This window comes from Staurois parvus, unplaced genomic scaffold (assembly GCF_062004578.1).
Source record: "Staurois parvus isolate SC_StPar_1 unplaced genomic scaffold, SC_StPar_1.0 ptg000195l, whole genome shotgun sequence".
Taxonomy (NCBI): domain Eukaryota; kingdom Metazoa; phylum Chordata; class Amphibia; order Anura; family Ranidae; genus Staurois; species Staurois parvus.
Genome location: NW_028317991.1, coordinates 3,832,217 through 3,855,513, shown reverse-complemented (window position 1 = coordinate 3,855,513; position 23,297 = coordinate 3,832,217). Strand labels below are relative to the sequence as shown.

The following is a 23,297-nucleotide window of genomic DNA, read 5'->3' as shown; positions in this document are numbered from 1 at the left end:
TACTGCTACAGGCTGGCAGAGCTGCGCAAAATCACATACAGTTAGGTCCATATACAGTATATTTGGACACTGGCACATTTTTATTTTTTTCAGGTATTTACCAAACCATATTCAAGCTATAGTCATATAATGGATATGGGCTGAAAGTGCACACTCTCAGGTTTCATTTGAGGTTATGTACATCCAAATTGGAGGAAGGGTTTAGGAATTACAGCTCTTAAGAGTAGCCATCCCCCCTTTTTCAAGGGACCAAAAGTAATTGCACAATTGAATGTAATCATAATTAAAATGTTAATTTTGAATATTTTGTTACAGAAACAATTGAGTACTGTCCGTGATACTTTTTTTATTTGCACTAACATACAATTTTGAGGACAAGCTTTCGGGGTATGTCGCACAATCACCTCAAGCGAATATTTTGTTGAGAATCCTTTACTGGCAATGACTGCCTGAAGTCTGGAACCCATGGACATTACCACAGACTGGGTTTCCTCCTTTCTGATGCTTTGCTAGGCTCTAACTGCAGCTGTCTTCAGTTGTTCTTTGTTTGCGAGTGTTTCTGCCTTTTTGCAGAATATTCCACTTCTTTTCCTTCAAAAATTCCTGGGTTGCTTTTGCAGTGTATTTTGGATCATTGTCCATCTGTACTGTGAAGCGCCGTCCAATCAACTTTGCTGCATTTAGCTGAATCTGGTCTGACAGTATATCTGTAAACACTGCAGAATTCATCCGGCTGCTTCTGTCTTCTGTCACATCATCAATAAACACCAATGACCCAGTGCTACTGGAAGCCATGCATGCCCATGCCATCACACTGCCTCCACCATGTTTTACAGATGATGTTGTGTGCTTTGGATCATGAGCTGTCCCAAGCCTTCTCCACACTTTTTTCTTCCCATCATTCTGTTACAGATTATTCTTAGTTTCATCCGTCCAAAGAATGCTTTTCCAGAACTGGTCTGGCTTTTTTAGATGTTTTTTGGCAAAGTCTAATCTGGCTTTTCTATTCTTCAGTCTTTTGAATGGTTTGCACCTTGTGGTGAACCCTCTATATTTGCTCTTGTGAAGTCTTCTCTTGATTGTAGACTTTGACAATGATACGCCCACCTCCTGGAGAGTGTCCTTCACCTGTCTGGATGTTGTGAATGGGTTTTCCTTTACCATAGAGAGGATCATCCACCACTGTTGTCTTCCATGGACGTCCATGCCTTTTTATGTTGTTGAGCTCACCAGTGCGTTCTTTCCTCAAAATGTACCAAACTGTTGATTAGGCCACTCCTAATGTTGCTGCGATCTCTCTGATGGATTTGTTTTGTTTTTGAAGCCTTACAATGGCCTGTTTCACTTGCATGGACAGCTCCTTTGAAACCATGATGTAGGTTCACAGCAATAGATTCCAAATGCAAATACCACACTTTGCATCAACTCCAGCACTTTTACCTGCTTAATTGATGAAGAAATAATGAAGGAGTAGCCCACACCTGGCCATGAAACAGCTTTTGATTCAATTGTCCAATTACTTTTGGTCCCTTGAAAAAGGGGGGATGGCTACTCTTAAGAGCTGTAATTCCTAAACCCTTCCTCTAATTTGGATGTACATACCCTCAAATGAAACCTGAGAGTGCACTTTCAGCCCATATCCATTATGTAACTATAGCTGGAATATGTTTTTGTAAATACCTGAAAAATCTAAAATTGTGCCTGTGTCCAAATATATACGAACCTTACTGTATATACGTGATTTTGCCTTACCGGGTATGGGGCACGCCCACACCCTACGAGCACCGCCGTACGTGGTCTCAGCTGTCAATCACCAGGTCCCAACCAATGATTCCCCGCCGGCCCTCGGCAATCACCCAGTATCACCGATGGGGAAGAGACCTGTGTATAAACAACACAGATCTCTCCCCTGTCAGCTCCTGCACACTGCTTTGTATGGCTCTGCATAGCAGAGTATAAATCACACACACAGCACACAGTTAACCCTTTGATCGCCCCAGATGTTAACCCCTTCCTGCCCAGTGCTATTAGTACAGTGTGAGTGCTTTTTATTAGCTCTAATCACTGTATTGGTGTCACTAGGGATGTCAGTGACACCAAGTCAGTTCCCACCAGTGTCAGAATGTCCGCCACGGTCCCGCTATAAGTCACTGATCGCCACTATTACTAGTAAAAAAAAACATTAAAAAATCCCAGTATCTATACCGCCATTTGTAGACGCTATAAGTTTCATGTAAACCAATTCATTTACATGTATTGGGATTTTTTTGTAGCAAAGACACACAGCCTAAATTTATGAAAAAATTTGATGTTTTAAATTTTTTTACTGGACATGTTTAATAGCAAAAAAAAAGTAAAAAATATAGTTTTTTTCTCAAAATTGTCAGTATTTTTGTGTTTATAGCGCAAAAAATAAAAGCCGCAGAGGTGATCAAATACCACCAAAAGAAAGCTCTATTTGTGGGATAAAAAGGACATACATTTCCATTATGTACAGTGTTGCATGACCGCGCAATTGTCAGTTAAAATAACGCAGAGCAATAACACAAAAAAAATGGCCTGGTCAGTAAGGGGGGAAATCCTTTGCAGGGGAAGTGGTTAAATAGACAAAATAAGCGAGAAAGAAGAAATAAACATACAATAAAAATGTAAACAAGTACAAGATAAATGTATAGAATGAAACATAAAATAGGTACAATAAAGTGAGGGGAGAAACCTAAGCAGAATGCAAAGTGTGCCAAAGTGGTTTATAAGGGGAGAAATAATAAATATTGGGATGGAAAATTACAAGAGTGATTGGTCTACTAGAAGCTCTCGTACTGTCAGTTGGATGGTGGGTGGTGTAATGAACACGGTTTCGGACCACTGCCCTTTTTACCAACTTCATACTGTGCTGTCATGTATGCAACAATGCCACTCTTAGCTTTACACTGTACAAAGATTTTCCAGCTTGCGGGACCAACATTTAGGTGCCAACAGAGAGTATTTGTTACTGGTTTTAGTTAACTAAGCAATTATCTCTTTAAACACCAAACTGCCACCAGATAGGATCGGCCTATCACCCATCCATAATATTAGCAAGAACAATTATAATCACTACTATCACCACAGACATGTATATTCAGAATTTATTCTACAGTCGCAAGCACTCTTCCTAGATACAGGGATTCTTTTAGTTTGCATTAGAGACAGTTTTCAAAATATAGTTTAATAATATAAAAAAAAACAACAAAAATATTACAAAGTAACAGACAACAAGCAACAGAAAGATACATGGGTGAAACATGAAGAATACTTGCAAGTCCTGTTTCAGCAGATTTCAGTCCATGAGCAAGGTGTTAGATTTGGTCTCATAACTTGCGAGATCTTCATTTGCTTGATGATACACAAGAGCCCCCAAAATGTGTTTGCATTCCACTTTTCTTCACATCAAGGTGGGGTGTTAACCGAGACCATCTGACCAATCATCCAGTCTAGAGGGTGGTTGCTGGGATGTCACTACTTTTATGACCAAGTCCCAGATACAGTTTGCTATAAGTATTAATATCTATGAATACCTAAAGAGTACAGCCTGCTAATGTGCGTATTATTGTCCAACATGAAATTAGCTTTGGAATGAATATAAATATGACAGGTCTCAGATGTCTACTATACCTAGGAGGATAAGAGGTTCCATTGATTCCCTATATTGTCTATTATAGGGATGTTTGGGATTGAAACGCTACAAATTAACTGAGTTATAATTTCAGGAGTTATGACATATAATGAAGGTTTAGAGCAGGGGTCCTCAAACTGTGGCCCGCCGAAGACATTTATCCGGCCTGCCAGGCAGGGGCGTATCTGCCGCGGTCGGGAGACAGGAGGGCGGGATCAGCAATTCTAGAACAGGGGAAGGTGGGCTCGACTTATGAACCCGCACCACTCACCTGGCCTCTCTGTAGCCAGCCGGCCATCTATTCTGCTCAGTGCATGGAACCGTCACGGCCGGAGGGCGGAGCCTAGAGCTGACCATTAAGAGGGGGAGCAAGAGAGGAGACTCCATCGCTGCATGTCGGGTATCACGGCCACAGACCCTAGATAAGTGCAATAGATGATCGATCTCCTCCCTCTCTCTTTCCCCCCTCCTCTCTCTCTCCCCCCTTCCGCTCTCTCTCTCCCCCCCTTCTTCTCTCCCCCCCCTTCTTCTCTCTCTCTCTCCCCCTCCCCCTTCTCTCCCCCACTCCTCTCTCTCCCCCTCCTACTCTCCCCTCCTTATCTCTCCACCCCCCTCTCTCTCTCTTTACATTGTACACAGATCGGACCAAACAAGGTGTCCTGCATTTACCGTATATTTTGCTCCATAAGGCACACTTGGGAGGAAATGTCTGTGTGTCTTATGGAGCAGCCGGCCCAGTATTCCCGCCACCGTTGTATGTCCGCAGTCTCTGGTCATCTCCTGTACTATATCCGCAGTCTCTGGTCATCTCCCGTACTGTGTCCGCAGTCTCTGGTCATCTCCTGTACTGTGTCCGCAGTCTCTGGTCTTCTCCCGTACTGTGTCCGCAGTCTCTGGTCATCTGTACTATGTCCGCAGTCTCTGGTCATCTCCCGTACTGTGTCCGCAGTCTCTGGTCATCTGTACTATGTCCGCAGTCTCTGGTCATCTCCCGTACTGTGTCCGCAGTCTCTGGTCATCTCCCGTACTGTGTCCGCAGTCTCTGGTCTTCTCCCGTACTGTGTCCACAGTCTCTGGTCTTCTCCCGTACTGTGTCCGCAGTCTCTGGTCATCTGCTGTACTGTGTCCGCAGTCTCTGGTCATCCCCTGTACTGTGTCCGCAGTCTCTGGTCATCTCCTGTACTATGTCCGCAGTCTCTGGTCATCTCCTGTACTATGTCCGCAGTCTCTGGTCATCTCCTGTACTGTGTCTGCAGTCTCTGGTCATCTCCTGTACTGTGTCCGCAGTCTCTGGTCATCTCCTGTACTGTGTCCGCAGTCTCTGGTCATCTCCTGTACTATGTCCGCAGTCTCTGGTCATCTTCTGTACTATGTCCGCAGTCTCTGGTCATCTCCTGTATTGTGTCCACATTTGTTCATAGTTTTTTTTTAAAACTATAGTCCAGCCCTCCAACGGTCTGAGGGACAGTGAACTGGCCCCGTTTAAAAAGTTTGAGGACCCCTGGTTTAGAGTCTTTGCTAATAACCAGTTAATCAGGAATGTATATTGGCTGAGCTATTTGCAACAGGGTATCTGTTAGTTCTCTGGATTGCTCAAGCTTGCAGGGGTAACGTTTTTTTTATGGTTTCCAGATTGAAATGTGGATTGGTTAATGGGAAAGGTCTGTATGTGTCTGTCCAATGGACTGATAACAAGGTCTTGGCATCAGTTAACAGTTTGTGTATTCCATGAACTGAAGGAAAAGGGAAGGGAGCAATGCCTCTTCTCATGACAAAATGGCTGAGAAATGAACAAAATGAATGTTGCATACAGCTTTCACATGCCTAATGTGCACAATCATTACAGGTGGGGCAGAAGGGGGTGTTTTAAAGTATGGTTAATGATTGAGCAGAGGAGGAAAAGGAGTAGTGTTAGGGAGAACTTGTCTTTGAATCTGCTCTTCTATTTTAACTCCCAGTGATTTTTTTTGCATCAAGACTATAATTCCAATTTCAGGGCCAGGCAAAGGGGTAGGGAAAAGAGGCAGCCACCTTGAGCACTTCAGCAGGAGGGGGTGCAAAAAGGGAAAGACCTGCAACCTATGCTGCTGCAGTAATGTACAGCTTATTGGGGATTATTATTATACAGGATTTATATAGCGCCAATAGTTTGCTCAGCGCTTTACATTATAATGGGAGACAATACACGAGACAGTACAGTAACAATACGATTCAATACACGAGGGAGTCAAGGGCCCTGCTCCTTGGAGCTTACAATCTATGAGGGAGGGGATAGTGGTACAGGAGGAAACAACTGTGGGGGATGAAGTGGTAGAAAGAGTGGAGGAGTTCAGTAATTAGCTGAGGGCGGGGTAGGCTTCCCTGAAGAGATAGGTTTTCAGGGTGCGCCTAAAGGTGAGGAGAGTAGGTGATAGTCTGGATTGGGGTAGGGAGTTCCAGAGGATGGGGGAAGCCCTGTAGAAGTCCTGGAGGCGGGCATGGGAGGAGGAGACCAGGGAACTAGAGAGTAGGAGGTCTTGTGAGGAGCGGAGAGTACGTTTTGGGTGGTATTTGGATACCAGATCGGTGATGTAGTTTGGGGCAGTATTATGAACAGCTTTGTATGTTAGCATTTTGAGTTTTATCCGTTGGGCAATTGGAAGCCAGTGGAGGGATTGGCAGAGGGGTGTGGTGGATACGGAGCGGTTTGTGAGGTGGATGAGTCTGGCCGCAGCATTCAAGATGGACTGAAGTGGGGATAGCCTGTGGTGAGGTAAGCCGATAAGGAGGGAGTTACAGTAGTCAAGTTGTGAAATAATAAGGGAGTGAATGAGTTGCTTAGTGGTTTCCGGGGCTGGAACGGACGTATTTTGGAGATGTTGCAGAGGTGAAGTCTACATGAGTTTGTCAGCGATTGGACCTGGGGCTGGAAGGACAGATTGGAGTCTAGGATGACACCTAGTACTCTGGCGTGAGGGGAGGGACTGATGGTGGAGTTGTTGGTCTTGATGGAGAAGTCGGGGGGGGGGGGGGGCACGGGCTGGGGGGAAAACTAGGAGCTCAGCTTTGGAGAGATTTAGTTTGAGGAAGTGGAGTGACATCCAATCTGATATGTCGCTCAGTAGGCTTGTGATACGGGTGAAGACTGAAGGGGTGAGGTGAGGGGTAGAGAGATAGATTTGCGTGTCATTGGCATAGAGATGGTAGTTGAAGCCGTGAGAGTGTATCAATTGGCCAAGGGAGGAGGTGTAGATGGAAAAGAGAAGGGGCCCGAGGACAGAGCCTTGGGGGACCCCTACAGAGAGAGGGAGTGAAGAGGAGGTGGTATCGTTATAGGTAACACTGAAGGAGCGCTATGATAGATGGGAAGAGAGCCAGGAGAGGGCGGAGTCTCTGAGGCCAAGAGAGTGTAGTTTTTTGAGGAGGGGGTGGTCAACCGTGTCGAAAGCCGCAGAGAGGTCGAGAAGTAGGAGCACTGAATAGTGGCCATTAGCTTTGGCGGTTAGCAGGTCATTTGTGAGTTTGAGTAGAGCAGATTCGGTGGAGTGTAGGGGGTGGAAGCCAGACTGTAGGGGATCAAGGAGGTTGTTATCAGTGAAGTGGGAACTCAGGCGATTATAGACCAAGCGCTCAAGGAGTTTGGATGTAAATAGCAGCAGGGATGGTGACATACATTAGCATATTTGCCTTGGGTGCTACAGGAGCTGGTTCCACCACTACACCCATAAACCATGTTGCTGATTTTCCTTCTCTTGAAGAGATAAAGCTCGCAGAGGTACACTATATTGCCAAAAGTATTGGGACACCTGCCTTTTCACTCACAGGAACTTTAATGACATTCCAGTCTTAGTCCGTAGGGTTCAATATTGAGTTGGCCCACCCTTTGCAGCTATAGCAGCTTCAGCTCTTCTGGGAAGGCCAGCCACAAGGTTTAGGAGTGTGTCTATGACCATTCATCCAGAAGCACATTTGTGAGGTCAGGCACTGATGTAGGAGAAGGCCTGGCTCGCAGTCTCCTCTCTAATTCATCCCAAAGGTGTTCTATCTGGTTGAGGTCAGGACTCTGTGCAGGCCAGTCAAGTTCCTCCACCCAAAACTCGCTCATCCATGTCTCTATGGACCTTGCTTTGTGCACTGGTGCGCAGTCATGTTGGAACAGGAAGGGACCATCCCCAAACTGCTCCCATAATGTTGGGAGCATGAAATTGTCCAAAATGTCTTGGTATGCTGATGCCTTAAGAGTTCCCTTTACTGGAACTAGGGGGGCAAGCCCAACCCCTGAACAACAACCCCACACCATAATCCCCCCTCCACCAAACTTTACACTTGGCACAATGCAGTCAGGCAAGTACCATTCTCCCAGCAACCGCAGAACCCAGACATGTCCATTGGACTGCCAAACAGAGAAGCGTGATTGGTCACTCCACAGAGCACGTCTCCACTGCTCTAGAGTCTAGTGGCAACGTGCTTTACACCACTGCATCCAACACTTTGCATTGCACTTGGTGATGTAAGGCTTAGATGCAGCTGCTCGGCCATGGAAACCCATTCCATGAAGCTCTCTACGCACTGTTGTTGTGCTAATCTGAAGGCCACACCAAGTTTGGAGGTCTTTAGCTATTGACTCTGCAGACAGTTGGCGACTTCTGCGCACTGTGCGCTTCAGCAGATACTGACCCCGCTCTGTCATTTTACGTGGCCTACCACTTGGCGGCTGAGTTGCTGTTGTTCCCAGTTGCTTCCACTTTGTTATAATACCCCTAACAGTTGACCGTAGAATATTTAGTAGCCAGGAGATTTCATGGATGGACTTATTGCACAGGTGGCAACCTATCACGGGACCACGCTTGGAGTCACTGAGCTCCTGAGAGCGACCCATTCTTTCACAAATGTTTGTAGAAGCAGTCTGCATGCCTAGGTACGTTTGGCATTATAGTGTATATTCAGTATTCAACACACTTTAAGGAGTTAGAAAAAAAGAAAAGACAAGTCTTGTGCATCACCTCAATAAAAATTGAATCGTAAAAAATAGCAGATGTATACTCACAAACGACACATGTAAACCGGCATATCATGACCAACAATGGCCCATGGTCTGAAAAAGTGCATGAGTCCCACATGTGAAAAAGACACTGGGAAATGGTTGACTCGTTTCGAGGAGCGATCTCCTCTTCATCTGCAATTTTTTTTTTTCACGATTAAAGTTTTTATTGAGGCAATGCGCAAGGTTTGTGCGCCCCTTTTCTTTTCTTATTTTCTAGTGCCATATTGGGCTACCCCAGCCCTTAGGGGGCTGCACAGTATTGCTATATTGCTTTGAATGCTAAGGTCTTTGAAGATTATTCCACATATGCCATATCCAGTCCTTTGAGCACAGGAGATTTTTCATTCATTTCTTCTTGGTGACACTTTAAGGAGTGTCAGATATTTATTCCCCTGCTGAGACCTTTGATGTGATTTACTGGCCCCCACAGCAATACTTTGTTCTTAAAGCAGGACTCCAGGAATTTGTCTTTTTTGCAGACTTACACTGGTTACAATACAAGGGTTACAAAACAAAAGTTAACCTAAACTGTGGGTCCCACTCCAAACTGCAAGGGCTAAATGTGTGTTTTGTCTAGTAGTAGAGAAATGAGCACAAAAATGTATCTTATTCTTAGTCCCACAAGCTTTCTGCTTGGCATACGATTGGCACCTGAAGCTGATTCCCTTTTCCCGCTCCACCAGTTGTGACCTCTTGACAGCACCAGGTACAGTGCAGCACCAGTGGTTGTGCATTGCATGTGAGAACATCAAGAGCTCTACCTACATACTAGAGCAGGGGTGTCAAACTGGCAGCCCTCCAGCTGTTGCGAAACTACAAGTCCCATCATGCCTCTGCCTTTGGGAGTCATGCTTGTAACTGTCATTCTTGCAATGCCACATGGGACTTGTAGTTTGGCAACAGCTGGAGGGCCTCCAGTTTGACACTCGTGTACTAGAGCAACAGAATTTAGGGAAGAGCTCTGGCTGCCATGGAATAAGTACTTTTTCTTTTACCCCTAAAAAAAACAAGCATTTGAGGTTAATTTTTGTGTTCCCTGAGGTTCCACTTTAAGGTTCACCTTGAAGATGAGACTAACGATGGTATTTCTAAACTGTAGAGGCAGAATCTGTCTCATACTGCTGTCATGGTGGAGAAGTCGTATGTCGTATCAGTGGGAGGAATAGTGCCCCATCCCTGGTATCAGTGGGAGGAATTGTGCCCCATCATTGGTATCAGTGGCAGGAGTAGTGCCCCATCATTGGTATCAGTGGGAGGAATAGTGCCCCATCATTGGTATCAGTGGGAGGAATGGTGCCCCATCATTGGTATCAGTGGGAGGAATAGTGCCCCATCATTGGTATCAGTGGGAGGAATAGTGCTGTATCAGTGGGAGGAATAGTGCCCCATCATTGATATCAGTGGAACAAATTGTGCCCCATTTTTATTGTCAGTAGAAGAAATGGTGCCCTTTTTGGTATCTGTGGAAGGAATAGTGCCCCATATAAGTAGAAGCTCCAAGAGCCAGATAAAGGTAAGCAAAGGGCTGCATTCAGCCTGCAGGCTAGAGTTTGGAGACCACTGCTCTAAGCAAAACAAGTAGCTAATACTTACTCCCAGTGCAAGGATTAAGGTTTGTTCCCCAGAGTTCGGCTGGACACTTGGCCATCATACGTACAGTAACTGCTTAGTGGTTATTCCATTTCAAAGCTATGGATATTACTATGAAGTTGGCTCCCCACTTTGCAGCTATAACAGCCTCCATTCTTCTGGAAAGACTATTGGCATTTGTGGAAATATGGGTCCATGCAGCCAAATGAGCATTCATAAGGTCAAGTTCAAGAAGACTTGGCTCCAATTCACCCCAAAGGTGTTCAGTAGGGTTGAGGTCAGAGTTCAGTGCAGGTCACTTGATTTCCACTACACCAAACCATATCTATATGGAGGTTCCTTTGTGCCCAGGGGCACAGTCATGTTGGACAGAAAAATCCCTTTGCCAAACTCCAACCGGGATGGCTTTATTCCTGGAGTTCAGTTTTAATTTATGGCCAGGAATAGGAATAGTTTTTGCAGTTGGTAAATAGAAAACAATTCATAAAAATACAATATATGGCCAAAAGTGTGTGGGCACAGACCATCACATCTATATGGGCTTATTGGACATTCCCTTTCAAAACCATGGGCATTAATATGGTGCCTCTACTCCTCTGGGGAGGCTTTCCAAGATATTGGTGTCTGCAAGAAATTGGGCCATTCGGCCCAAAAGAACATGTGTGAGGTCAAGTACTGATTTTGTAAATGACCAGGCTCACAATCAGCATTCCAATTTATCATGAACAGTGTTTAGTAGGGTTGAGATCGGGGTTCTATTCAAGTCATTCAAGTTCCGACACAAAAAACTAATCAAACCATGTCTTTATGGAGCTGGTTTTGTGCATAGGGGCACAGCCATGGTGGAACAGAAGAGGGTTTTCTCAAAACTGTTACCACAAGGTTGGAAGAGCACAATTGTCTAAAATGTGTTTGTATGCTGTAGTATTACCAGTATCCTTCACTGGAAATATTTGAACTCAATATAATTTGGAAGGCAGTCAACATAATTGTGTCCCTATAATCAGGGCTGGGACAAAGGGAGGGCAGAAGGAGCAAGTGCCCCAGTTGAAGGAGTGAAATATGGGGGGGGGGGGGGGTTGAGGTGCAGCATGACCATCAAAAGCAGAAAAGCACTGCAGTGTTTCTCCACTGGGGATGGTCACGCTGCCCACCCCCCCCCAATTCCACTGAGGCACCTGCCCCTTCTGCCCTACCCTTGTGCCCGACACATGCAGAGCAACTCCCTGCAAATGGAGCAGGGTGCTGTGGTGCTTTCTCTGTGCTTCTGGGCCTGGCCAGTACTACTGGCAGATGGAGTGATGATTAGTCCCAGCCTGCTGCTCTAACATGGTTCTATTCCCAGCCAGAGAGAGATTGACACCACATGGGAGGGGGTTAGATGTAAGGCAGGAAACAGACTTGAGAACAGCAGGCTGAGTTTGGTCATTTAATGTCAGAGACCCATTTCCTGATATGCAGCCAGACAGTGCATAGGGTAGCTTTGTACAAGGAACTATCTACTACCACTGGCCACTAATTCAGCATGAAGAGGTTAATTAATAATGCCACTGACCACCAATGGGGATGGATATTTTTAAATAGCACCGCCACTGATCATCAATACAGAAAGAAAGTTAAGGGCCTACCAATAATGATGGGTTTAAATCACATAACACTGACCACCAATGCTGGGGGGTTAGTAATATGGTCACAGGCACCGCTGCTGGAGGCAGAAGGGGGGGGGGGGGGGGTCACAGTTTGGCACTTTTGTCCTGTGCACCAGATGACCTTTTCCCAGCACTGCATAAAACGTATCAGCTTGTAAAGTGCATTAGCGCACCACGCAAGGCAAAACATAGGCCCTTCAGTACCAGCTTGTAATACCCCGTTCTATCCAGGCCATTTTTGTTTGGTTTTTTTGATGGTTTGACTGTCAATTAGTCAGTTAAACACTGTACCCCAATGAATTTTAAAAAATTTTTAAACAGACAGAACTTTTGGTGGTATTTTGTAACCAGAATTGTTTTCTTTATTTTTTTTTATTGTTTAAAGGGAAAAAAGACCTCAAAATGTATTTTCTATTATAAAATGTATCAAATAAAAATGTCAGAACAGTACAAACACCCTCAAAATGAACCTTTTCATGGAAAGTAGATACCCCGAGGTAATAATTTTTTGCTGCATTGGTTTGCAAATGAAGGAACATTAAAGTGGTTAAAACATGGAGCATAGTAATAGTGCACTAGATACAGCCCATCATTAATGTACAAGTACTACACAGAGGGAGGTGGAGATGAAGGGGTTAAACTACAGCTCACATACAGTGGGAGGATGGGTTCTGATTGGCTCTGTGCCACACGAGGCACTGGCACAAGTAGTAAACAAGGGCGCCGTTTTTAAACCAGCGCTCCAAAATACCTCGGCCAACAAACTGCCGGTAAGCGGTTAAAGTGACCAGATGCTTTAAATTTCCAGTGTACGCAATGAACCCGAGTTTGTGCAAAGGATTCTGGGTAAGGCAACCTGCTGACTGTCCAAACAAGAATCTCAGTAGTTCATGTATATCATCATCTACAGTCAGTAGTAAAATACACTTTTACCAAATATACAAATATATTCTTCTGTACACAGATCTAAAAAAAATTTTCCTGGAGTGCCAGGATTGTAAAAAAATAGGAGTAGTTTTAGATACGGGCTTCATCGAGAATTTCCTGATAATTGTAATCTAACCACATTCTTCCACACGCTACTCGTCATGTTTCCAAACATGATATCATTGTCATGCACTTGTGTGTTGTCCTTTTTGCCATCTTCTTTTTTGCATTTAATTCAACTTAAATATACGGAACAGTTTTAGAAGAATTACAGTTTATTGTCTTCGTAAACAGCCATCAATTTGGATTTCTGCCGGCCAGCCGGAGTACCTGTTCCTGGAACCGTCCGAGTGGATGATCTGCATAGGAGAAAGTAGAAAACAATTATTATATGAAGTGAAAGGAGCTGAGAACCCAGGAGATTTTTTTGGGGGGGCAAATTATATATATATATATATATATATATATATATACACACACACACACACACACACACACACACACTATATTGGCAAAGGTATTGGGCCAGCCCTCCAAATCATCGGATTTAGGTGCTCCAATCACCTCCATGGCCACAGGTGTATACAATCAAGCACCTAGGCATGCAGACGGCTTCTACAAACATTTGTGAAAGAATGGGTCGCTCTCAGGAGCTCAGTGACTCCAAGCGTGGTCCCGTGATAGGTTGCCACCTGTGCAATAAGTCCATCCGTGAAATCTCCTTGCTACTAACTATTCCACGCTCAACTGTTAGTGGTCTTATAACAAAGTGGAAGCAACTGGGAACAACAGCAACTCAGCCACCAAGTGGTAGGCCACGTAAAATGACAGAGCGAGGACAGTGCATGCTGAAGCACACAGTGCGCAGAAGTCGCCAACTGTCTGCAGAGTCAATAGTTAAAGACCTCCAAACTTGGTGTGGCCTTCAGATTAACACAACAGTGTGTAGAGAGCTTCATGGAATGGGTTTCCATGGCCGAGCAGCTGCATCCAAGCCTTACATCACCAAGTGCAATGAAAAGCGTCGGATGCAGTGGTGTAAAGCACGCTGCCACTGGACTCTAGAGTAGTGGAGACGTGTTCTCTGGAGTGACCAATCACGCTTCTCTGTCTGGCAACCCAATGGACATGTCTGGGTTTGGTGGTTGCCAGAACAATAATAGCCTGCCTACATTGTGCCAAGTGTCCCCCCTCCTGTTCCAATATGACTGCACACCAGTGCACAAAGCAAGGTCCATAAAGACATGGATGAGCAAGTTTGGGGTGGAGGAACTTGACTGGCCTGCACAGAGTCCTGACCTCAACCCGACAGAACACCTTTCGGATGAATTAGAGCGGAGACTGTGAGCCAGGCCTTGTCGTCCGACATCAGTGCCTGACCTCACAAATGCACTTCTGGAAGAATGGTCAAACCTTCCCATAGACACCCTCCTAAACCTTGTGGACGGCCTTCCCAGAAGAGTTGAAGATGTTATAGCTGCAAAGGGCGGGGCCAACTCAATATTGAACCCTACGGACAAAGACTGGGATGCTATTAAAGTTCATGTGAGTGTAAAGCAGTGTTTCTCAACTCCAGTCCTCATGGACCCCCAACAGGTCATGTTTTCAGGATTTCCCTCAGATGAAACAGCTGTGGTAATTACTAATGCAGGCCATAGATGGGTCGAAAATCGGCCGATTTTTCTTTTAAAAAAACGAACAATCGGTCGTTCAAGTGGCCGACGTTACCACCAATGGTAAAAAAAAAAAATCGGCCGATTTTCATCCCGTCTACAGCTGGCAAAAAGTGTCCCTGCAGAGAGCTCCGCTATTTCTTTGACAGTTCCTTGACATTTACAGCCGTTGCAACATTGTATCTATTTGTTTCCATTTAGGATACAGATGTTTTTATTCGGAAACAAATAGATACAATGTTGCAACGGCTGTAAATGTCAAGGAACTGTCAAAGAAATAGCGGAGCTCTCTGCAGGGACACTTTTTGCTGGACTGGAATTCCTCTTATTTTCATCCTACTTCTTCTTCTTCATCCTCGTCTTCTTCATCATCCTCCTCTTCTTCATCATCCTCATCCTCCTCTTCTTCATCCTCATCCTCCTCTTCTTCATCCTCATCCTCCTCTTCTTCATCCTCATCCTCCTCTTCTTCATCCTCTTCTTCATCCTCATCCTCTTCATCCTCATCCTCTTCATCCTCTTCTTCATCCTCTTCTTCATCCTCATCCTCTTCTTCATCCTCATCCTCTTCTTCTTTTTCTTCTTCCTCATCCTCATCCTCTTCTTCTTCATCCTCTTTTCCTTCTTCATCCTCATCCTCTTCTTCTTCATCATCCTCATCCTCTTCTTCTTCTTCATCCTCTTCTTCTTCATCCTCATCCTCTTCGTCTTCTTCTTCATCCTCATCCTCTTCGTCTTCTTCATCCTCTTCTTCTTCTTCTTCATCCTCTTCTTCTTCTTCTTCTTCATCCTCATCCTCTTCTTCTCCTTCTTCATCATCCGCATCCTCTTCTTCTTCATCCTCATCCTCTTCTTCATCATCCTCTTCTTCATTCTCTTCCTCTTCTTCTTTTTGTCTTCCTCTTGCAGGTCACTGCTCATGCGCAGATTTTTTATCGGTAAAAAATCGGGCGATTTGCCCACTAATTGCCGCGAAAATCGGCCGATCGGCAAAATCGGACGATTTTTTTCCAACTTTACCAAAAAAAAAAAACGACCAAAATACCGAAAAACGGCCGAACAAATAGCCCACTAACGATCCGAAAATCGGCCGATTTTATTTTCGGCCGATTTTCGACCCATCTATGGCCTGCATAAGGCAGTGAAACTGATCAAATCACCTGTGCAAAATAATGGAAATCCTGAAAACATGACCTGTTGGGGGTCCATGAGGACTGGAGTTGAGAAACACTGGTGTAAAGGTAGGAGACCAATACTGTTGGCAATATAGTGTATACATAGATATAGCATAAACAATTGCGACACAAGTTAATTTTGTAATTGAATGGTATTAACCACTTCAATACCAGGCACCTTCATCTTCCTGCCCAGGCCAAATTTTCAGCTTTCAGCAGTGTTGCACTTTGAATGACAATTGTGTGGTCATGCAACACTGTACCCAAATTAAATTTTTATCATTTTTTCACACAAATAGAGCTTCCTTTTGGGGGTATTTAGGCACCAATGGGTTTTCTATTTTTTTGCTAAATAAACAAAAAACGAACCAAAACAAACAAAACAAAAAAAAATTGTTTTTCTTAATTTCTGTTATAAAATTTTGGAAAAAAATCTTTCTTCATAAATTTAGGCCAAAATGCATTCTGCTACATTTCTTTGATGAAAATAACCCAAATCAGTATTTATTATTTTGTCTGTAGGAAAGTTATGGAGTCTACAAACTATGGGATATATATATGAAAATTGATCAATTCTGATGTACAGATGGCAATGTACAATGTATTTATTTATGTATGGCAAATTTTTGAAGTTGTAATTTTTTGTCACAATTTTTTGGAAAAAAAAAATCAGAATTTTTTTTATTCTCACAATTTCATTTATATACAGTCACCAGTGCAGTAGAGTCATCATACAACTGGTGTGGTGGTGATCAGGGACACTGACAGGTATGCAGCAAAAAAAAAAAAAAAAAAATCAATTTGTTTAATATATTTTTTCATTACATTTTTTTTTTTTTTACAATTTTTATTTTAAAACATACTGTGCCCAGAGCAATACAGTGTTACCTTAGTGGGGGGACGTGATCAGGAATTTATTTATTTTTTTATACACATTATGATTGTTTATAGCAGTGAATTTCACTGTTATAAGCAACCATTTTCACTGAATAAAATCTATTCTTTCAGTATTTGCTATTGTGGTTAGCTGTGATTGGCCCTGTCTGTACCATGTGATAACTGCGACCAATCACAGAGATCGCCACAATGGATGGCATGAATGAACGCTATCCATTGTGTAAAACTGTCATATGATGTGCTGTGATTTGTAACAGGGATCACATGGTACTGACAGCAGCCAGTACACTGATTGGTCATCCAAGGTGACCGGTGGACACAGCAGGTGAGAGAACGTGCCGCAGTGTAGCCCATTAGGCACACACAAGGAGGAAGTCATCTACCTGGAATGGTGCGTGTCCCGCCCAGCTGTCATTTGACTATTGGCCAGGCAGGAACCTTGACCTTTCCTTTTCAATCTGCAGCACTGTAATTTTCTGTAAAATACACTGCAATAAGGCAACCTGGAGGTGTTCTGTATACAGATGGTGTACATAACGCCTCCTAAAAATTTCATTTTCTGCTGTTTGAGTGGCTCACTGATTTTCCCAGAAATCTGCACTTTGATACAAGTAAAATTTTGTGCATCCCCTGCAACAAAAATTTAATTTTTGCTAAGCTACTCCCAAAGGGTAAATCATGTTTATAGGGATGCAGACCCTGCCCCTTTCCACATTAGAACCCTGTAGTTGCAGCAGCTGATTGATAGTTATAAAATTCCTCCAATTCACTCTGCACATGGACACAGACAGACAAACAGTAGTTTCTTCAGAATAACACAAGGTAGGAATCTGCAACAAAGTTTGTTAGAATCCCTGCAATGTACACAGATCACCCAGAGGGGAATGTTTTTTCTCAACAAAAGGGAACTTACTCTTTAACCCTTTTACAGCCACCAATGTATGCCATACGTCAGTGGCTTTGGGGGGATTTTACACAGACTCAGGGCACTGTGTGTAAATCTGACAAGCTGTCAGCTGTGATCCTTCCACACACCTCCACAGGGGCAGACTGACCATTCAGGCATTCGGGCATTGCCTGAGGGCCCGGGGTCAGTAAGGGGCCCGTGAGAGGATCACTGTCCAGTGACAGTGTGGGGAGCGGAGGAGGTAGCAGTCTCAGATCCCGACCCAGAAGTAGCTCACCTGTCACTTTGCGGGGCACAGCGAGTTGGGTGACGGGTCCGGACACTGTGCTGGTGATGGAGCCGGTGGGCAGTGGGTGAGAGGCATGGGTGCGGGCTGTTCACCATACACACCCTGCACCCCCCCATGGATGATATGTATCAGGAACAAAGTCGGAGGTGATCGGTGCAGTGGAGGGACAGTGACAGCACCGATCTCCCTGCATGGATTTCAAGGAAGCAGCTGAAAGCCATGGGACAGAGAGGCTTCCAGCTGCCTCGTTGAAATCCATGCAGGGAGATCGGTGCTGTCACTGTCCCTCCACTGAACCAATCATCCCTGACTGTGCATCGGATTTCTCTCCTGGGCCCCCCCCTCTGTGTTCCTCAGACTCCCCCCTCGCAGGTCTCTAATGCCTCTGAAAGTGCCCACCCCTCCCCCTATCCTCCACGGCAGAGCAGAGGAGAGAGGATGTGCTCTGCCTCTCCTGTCCAGATCAGCTGGCAGCTCTGTGATGCTTCTGAATGTACGAGGTCCGTCTCACTCTCTCTCCTCTCCCCTCCCTCCCTCCCCCCCTCTCTCTCCCTCTCCTTCCTCCATACATTCCCTCCATTTCCTTCCTTCCTCCATCCATTCCTTCCCTCCCTTTTCTTCCTCCATCCCCTCCTTCCTTCCCTCCCTTCCTTTCACTCTCCTTCCCTCCCCTTCTTTCCTTCCCCTTCTTTCCTTCCTTCCCTCCTTTTTCTTCCTTCCTTCCTCCATTCCCTCCCTTTTCTTCCTTACCCTCATTCCTTCCTCCATCTCCTCCCTTAATGCTTTCATTCCCTCCCTCCTCGTCCTTCAATCATTCCTTCCTTCCCCCCTCCCTTAAGTCATTCCTTCCTTCCTTCCTCCATCCCCTCTCTTCTTTCTTTCCTCCCTCCCCTCCTTTCATTTCCTTCCTTCCTCCCCTCCTTTCATTTCCTTCCTTCCTCCCTCCCCTTCTTCCTTTCCCCATCCATTCCCTCCCTCCCTTTTCTTCCTTCCGCCATCCCCTCCCATTATCCTTCTCTCTCTCTCTTCCTTTCTCTATCCATTCCCTTTTCCTCCTTCCTTACCTCCCCTTCCCCCATTTCCTCCCTCCCTTTTCTTCCTTCCACCATCCCCTCCCTTCATCCTTTCCTCCCTTCCCTCCTTTCATTTCCTTCCTTCCCTCCCCTTCTTTCCTCTCTCTTTTCCTCCCCTTCCTTCCTCTCTCCCTCCCTACCATTCCTTCCTCCCTCCTTCTATTCCCTCCCTTCTCTTGCTTCCTTCCACCCTTCCTTCCCCTTCCTTTCTCTCTCCCTCCCTACCCTTCCTTCTTTCTTCCCTCCATCTATTACCTCCCTTCCCCTTCCTTCCTTCTCTCCTTTACCTTCATTACTTCGCCCATCCATTTTCTTTCCTTCCTTCATTCCTTCCTTCCTCCATCCATTCCCTCCCTTTCATTCCTCCCCCCATCCCCTCCCTTCATTCTTTCCTCCCATCCCTTCTTCCTTCCCTCCCCTTCCTTCCTCCATCCATTCTCTCCTTTTTCCTTCCTTCCCTCCCCTTTCTTCCTCCCTCCATCTATTCCCTCCCTTTTCTTCCTTCCTTCCTCCCCTCCCTTTCTTCCTCCATCCATTCCCTCCCTCCCTTCCTAACTTCCTCCCTTCCCTCCTTTTCCTTCATTCCTTCCTAGATCCATTTTCTTTCCTTCCTTCCTCCATCCATTCCCTCCCTCCTTTTTCTTCTTTCCCTTCCTTCCTCCTTCCCCTCCCTTCATTCTTTTCCTCCCACCCCTTTCCTTCCCTCCTCTTTCTTCATCCATTCCCTCTCTTCCTTTTTACTCCTTCCTCCCTCCCCTTCCTTCCTTCTTTTCCTTCATTCCTTCCTCCATTTTCTTTCTTTCATTCATTCCTTCCTTACTCCATCCATTCCCTCCCTTTTCTTCCGTCCCTTCCTTCCTTCCTCCATCCCCTCCCTTCATTCATAATAACAGCCCAACATATACTAGTGCTCCCTGTTCACTCCCTACTGACACTACACATAAATTGTAAAAAATAATTTAGAAATTAGATAATAAAAAATAAAAAAAATTCTGACACCCTCCCCATTGCTCTACTGACACCATCCACTGGCCACCCAAAAGCATTTTGAAAAAAATTATAAAAATAATAAAACATTAATTTGTAAATAAAATCATGAAATTGCAAAAAAAAAAAATAATAATAATAATACTAAATAAAATGAAGAATTAATGAGAGCACCTACTGACACCATCTTACACATAGTACCCACAGCCATACACTCCGCACTCCTGTTCTTGTAAATACTACCCACCGTCATACACGCCGCACTCCTGTTCCTGTACATACTACCCACTGTCATACACTCCGCACTCCTGTTCCTGTACATACTACCCACTGTCATACACTCCGCATTCCTCTCCCTGTACATACTACCCACTGTCATACACTCCGCACTCCTGTCCCTGTACATACTACCCACAGCCATACACTCCGCACTCCTGTCCCTGTACATACTACCCACTGTCATACACTCCGCACTCCTGTCCCTGTACATACTACCCACAGCCATACACTCCGCACTCCTGTCCCTGTACATACTACCCACTGTCATACACTCCGCACTCCTCTCCCTGTACATACTACCCACAGCCATACACTCCGCACTCCTCTCCCTGTACATACTACCCACTGTCATACACGCCGCACTCCTGTCCCTGTACATACTACCCACTGTCATACACTCCGCACTCCTGTCCCTGTACATACTACCCACCGTCATACACTCCGCACTCCTGTCCCTGTACATACTACCCACCGCCATACACTCTGCACTCCTGTCCCTGTACATACTAACCACTGTCATACACTCTGCACTCCTGTCCCTGTACATACTACCCACTGTCATACACTCCGCACCCCTCTCCCTGTACATACTACCCACCGCCATACACTCCGCACTCCTCTCCCTGTACATACTACCCACTGTCATACACTCCGCACCCCTCTCCCTGTACATACTACCCACCGCCATACACTCCGCACTCCTCTCCCTGTACATACTACCCACCGCCATACACTCCGCACTCCTCTCCCTGTACATACTACCCACCGTCATACACTCCGCACTCCTGTCCCTGTACATACTACCCACAGCCATACACTCCGCACTCCTCTCCCTGTACATACTACCCACTGTCATACACTCCGCACCCCTCTCCCTGTACATACTACCCACCGCCATACACTCCGCACTCCTGTCCCTGTACATACTACCCACTGTCATACACTCCGCACTCCTGTCCCTGTACATACTACCCACTGTCATACACTCCGCACTCCTGTCCCTGTACATACTACCCACCGCCATACACTCCACACTCCTCTCCCTGTACATACTACCCACTGTCATACACTCCGCACCCCTCTCCCTGTACATACTACCCACTGTCATACACTCCGCACCCCTCTCCCTGTACATACTACCCACCGCCATACACTCCACACTCCTCTCCCTGTACATACTACCCACTGTCATACACTCCACACTCCTCTCCCTGTACATACTACCCACTGTCATACACTCCGCACCCCTCTCCCTGTACATACTACCCACTGTCATACACTCCGCACCCCTCTCCCTGTACATACTACCCACTGTCATACACTCCGCACCCCTCTCCCTGTACATACTACCCACCGCCATACACTCCACACTCCTCTCCCTGTACATACTACCCACTGTCATACACTCCACACTGTATATTCCCTATTTAACATTACCTCATTCTGCACTATATAAGTCATCTCTGGCACTATTTAACCACACCCCTTTTAAGCCATGCCCAATTTTTTGCACAATTTAAAACACACCCCTTCTCTCTCACACCAATCCTCTATTTCACCCTCTCACTCCCCTCTCTCTTTCACTTCCCCCACATGGCAGCAATCTTTAAACCTGGAAGTGCCCAGTGGCTTCTACGGAAAGAAGCTGGGAACATTCATGCATACTTTGCTGCAGTAAATATTTAAATTCCCCTTCTATGCAGCTGAGCTGCAATATGTGGGTAGGGTGTTGTGTGGGTGTGGCTTGAGTGTAGGTGGGGGCACAGGTGGCCCCCATATCTTACTGCCCGGGGGCCCCATGGGTTGTCAGTCCACCTTTGCACCTCCATTACTGCAGACCCCCCCCAATCTTCACCATTTTCCCCTGGCTCTGTGTGCTCACTGGCAGACCCAGGACTGGCATGGAGGGTGCTGCCAGGTAGAGGGGAGGGAGATCAGTGAACATCCATTTGCTGATCTCCCCTTCCTGTTACTGACCCATAAGCAATGTGTAAAAAGTCATTTCAGGCATCTGGTGTCACTGTCCCCAGCCAGTATGGTCGGGGAAAAAACGAATGTAGTGTGATCTGCACTCCATTAGATTTATTAGAGGACTGGGATCAGGTATTTAACATTAAAGAGAACCTGTCACCAAAAATGCATCATCTAGGACACTTTTGTCCCCCGTGTGATGGATAAAAAAAAAGTTTAGTTAAAAAAAAAAAACAATTTAATAAAAAAAAGTGTAAAGATTTAAAGTTACACCCAAGCACTTTAAATCCCTCCCAAAGGTGGAACACACGGTCCCAACACAATCTCTGCATTACTCTTTTATAAAGTGCGTGTGTTGAGACCCTGCCATCCACCCATCGCTACCGATCGCCATCCACCCATCTTACCGAGCTCTGTTCCCACTCCATTAGGAAGGCAGTACACAGGCAAGGCACTCTCCCCTCTTTAGGAGGTATCTACCCATTTTTCTTTTAAATACTCCATTACAGAGGTGTTTGGGTATATTACCCTTCTAAAGTGCTTATGTCTAACACCCCTCTCTGGACATATATATTTTTTTTTCATCTCAGCTGTTAGCCTGTATATACGTTTTGCATCCCATCCCTTCCCTACCCCCCCCCCCTCCCAATGCAGGTCTGGCATCGATGCCTCCTGTACTTTGTCTATTGTTTTATATCAATTTGGTATACTGCCTGATAGACACGGGTTGCACTTACAGTCTTTATTACTACGAGTAAGCTGTGTCAGCTGGAACTGTCTATTTTGTTTGCATATAAAATATTTAACAAATTTAATAAAATATATTTTTGAGCCCTACCCCCACGTATGAACATACTGTAAATGTGTCAAGGGCACATACACACACCAAAACATTGATTGTGCTACACATGTTCAATATCACTGCGCACGCCGGAGTGAGACCAATAATTCTAGGGACATTATCCAAACTGATGACCTATAGGGGGATTTTAACCGTTTCAATACCGTGCAATTTTACACCTTCCTGCCCAGGCCATTTTTCAGGTTTCAGCGCTCTCACACTTTGAATGACAATTGCACATTCATACAACACTGTACCCAAACTAAAATTTTATCATTTTCTTCACACAACTAGAGCTTTCTTTTGGTGGTATTTAATCACTGCTGGGGTTTTTATTTTTTGCTAAATTAACAAAAAAAGA

General features: G+C 45.2%; 1 protein-coding gene across 1 annotated transcript in view; it reads right to left on the bottom strand.

Annotated features, from left to right (window-relative positions):
* Positions 1-12,245: 12,245 nt before the first annotated feature.
* FAM3B (FAM3 metabolism regulating signaling molecule B) overlaps positions 12,246-23,297 on the bottom strand; it is a 137,586-nt gene continuing 126,534 nt past the window's right edge. Inside the window, exon 8 of the mRNA XM_089677898.1 lies at positions 12,246-13,203. Within this exon, the coding sequence (XP_089534024.1) occupies positions 13,120-13,203 (84 nt within the window). The 3' untranslated portion in view covers positions 12,246-13,119. The remainder of the gene's footprint in view (positions 13,204-23,297) is intronic.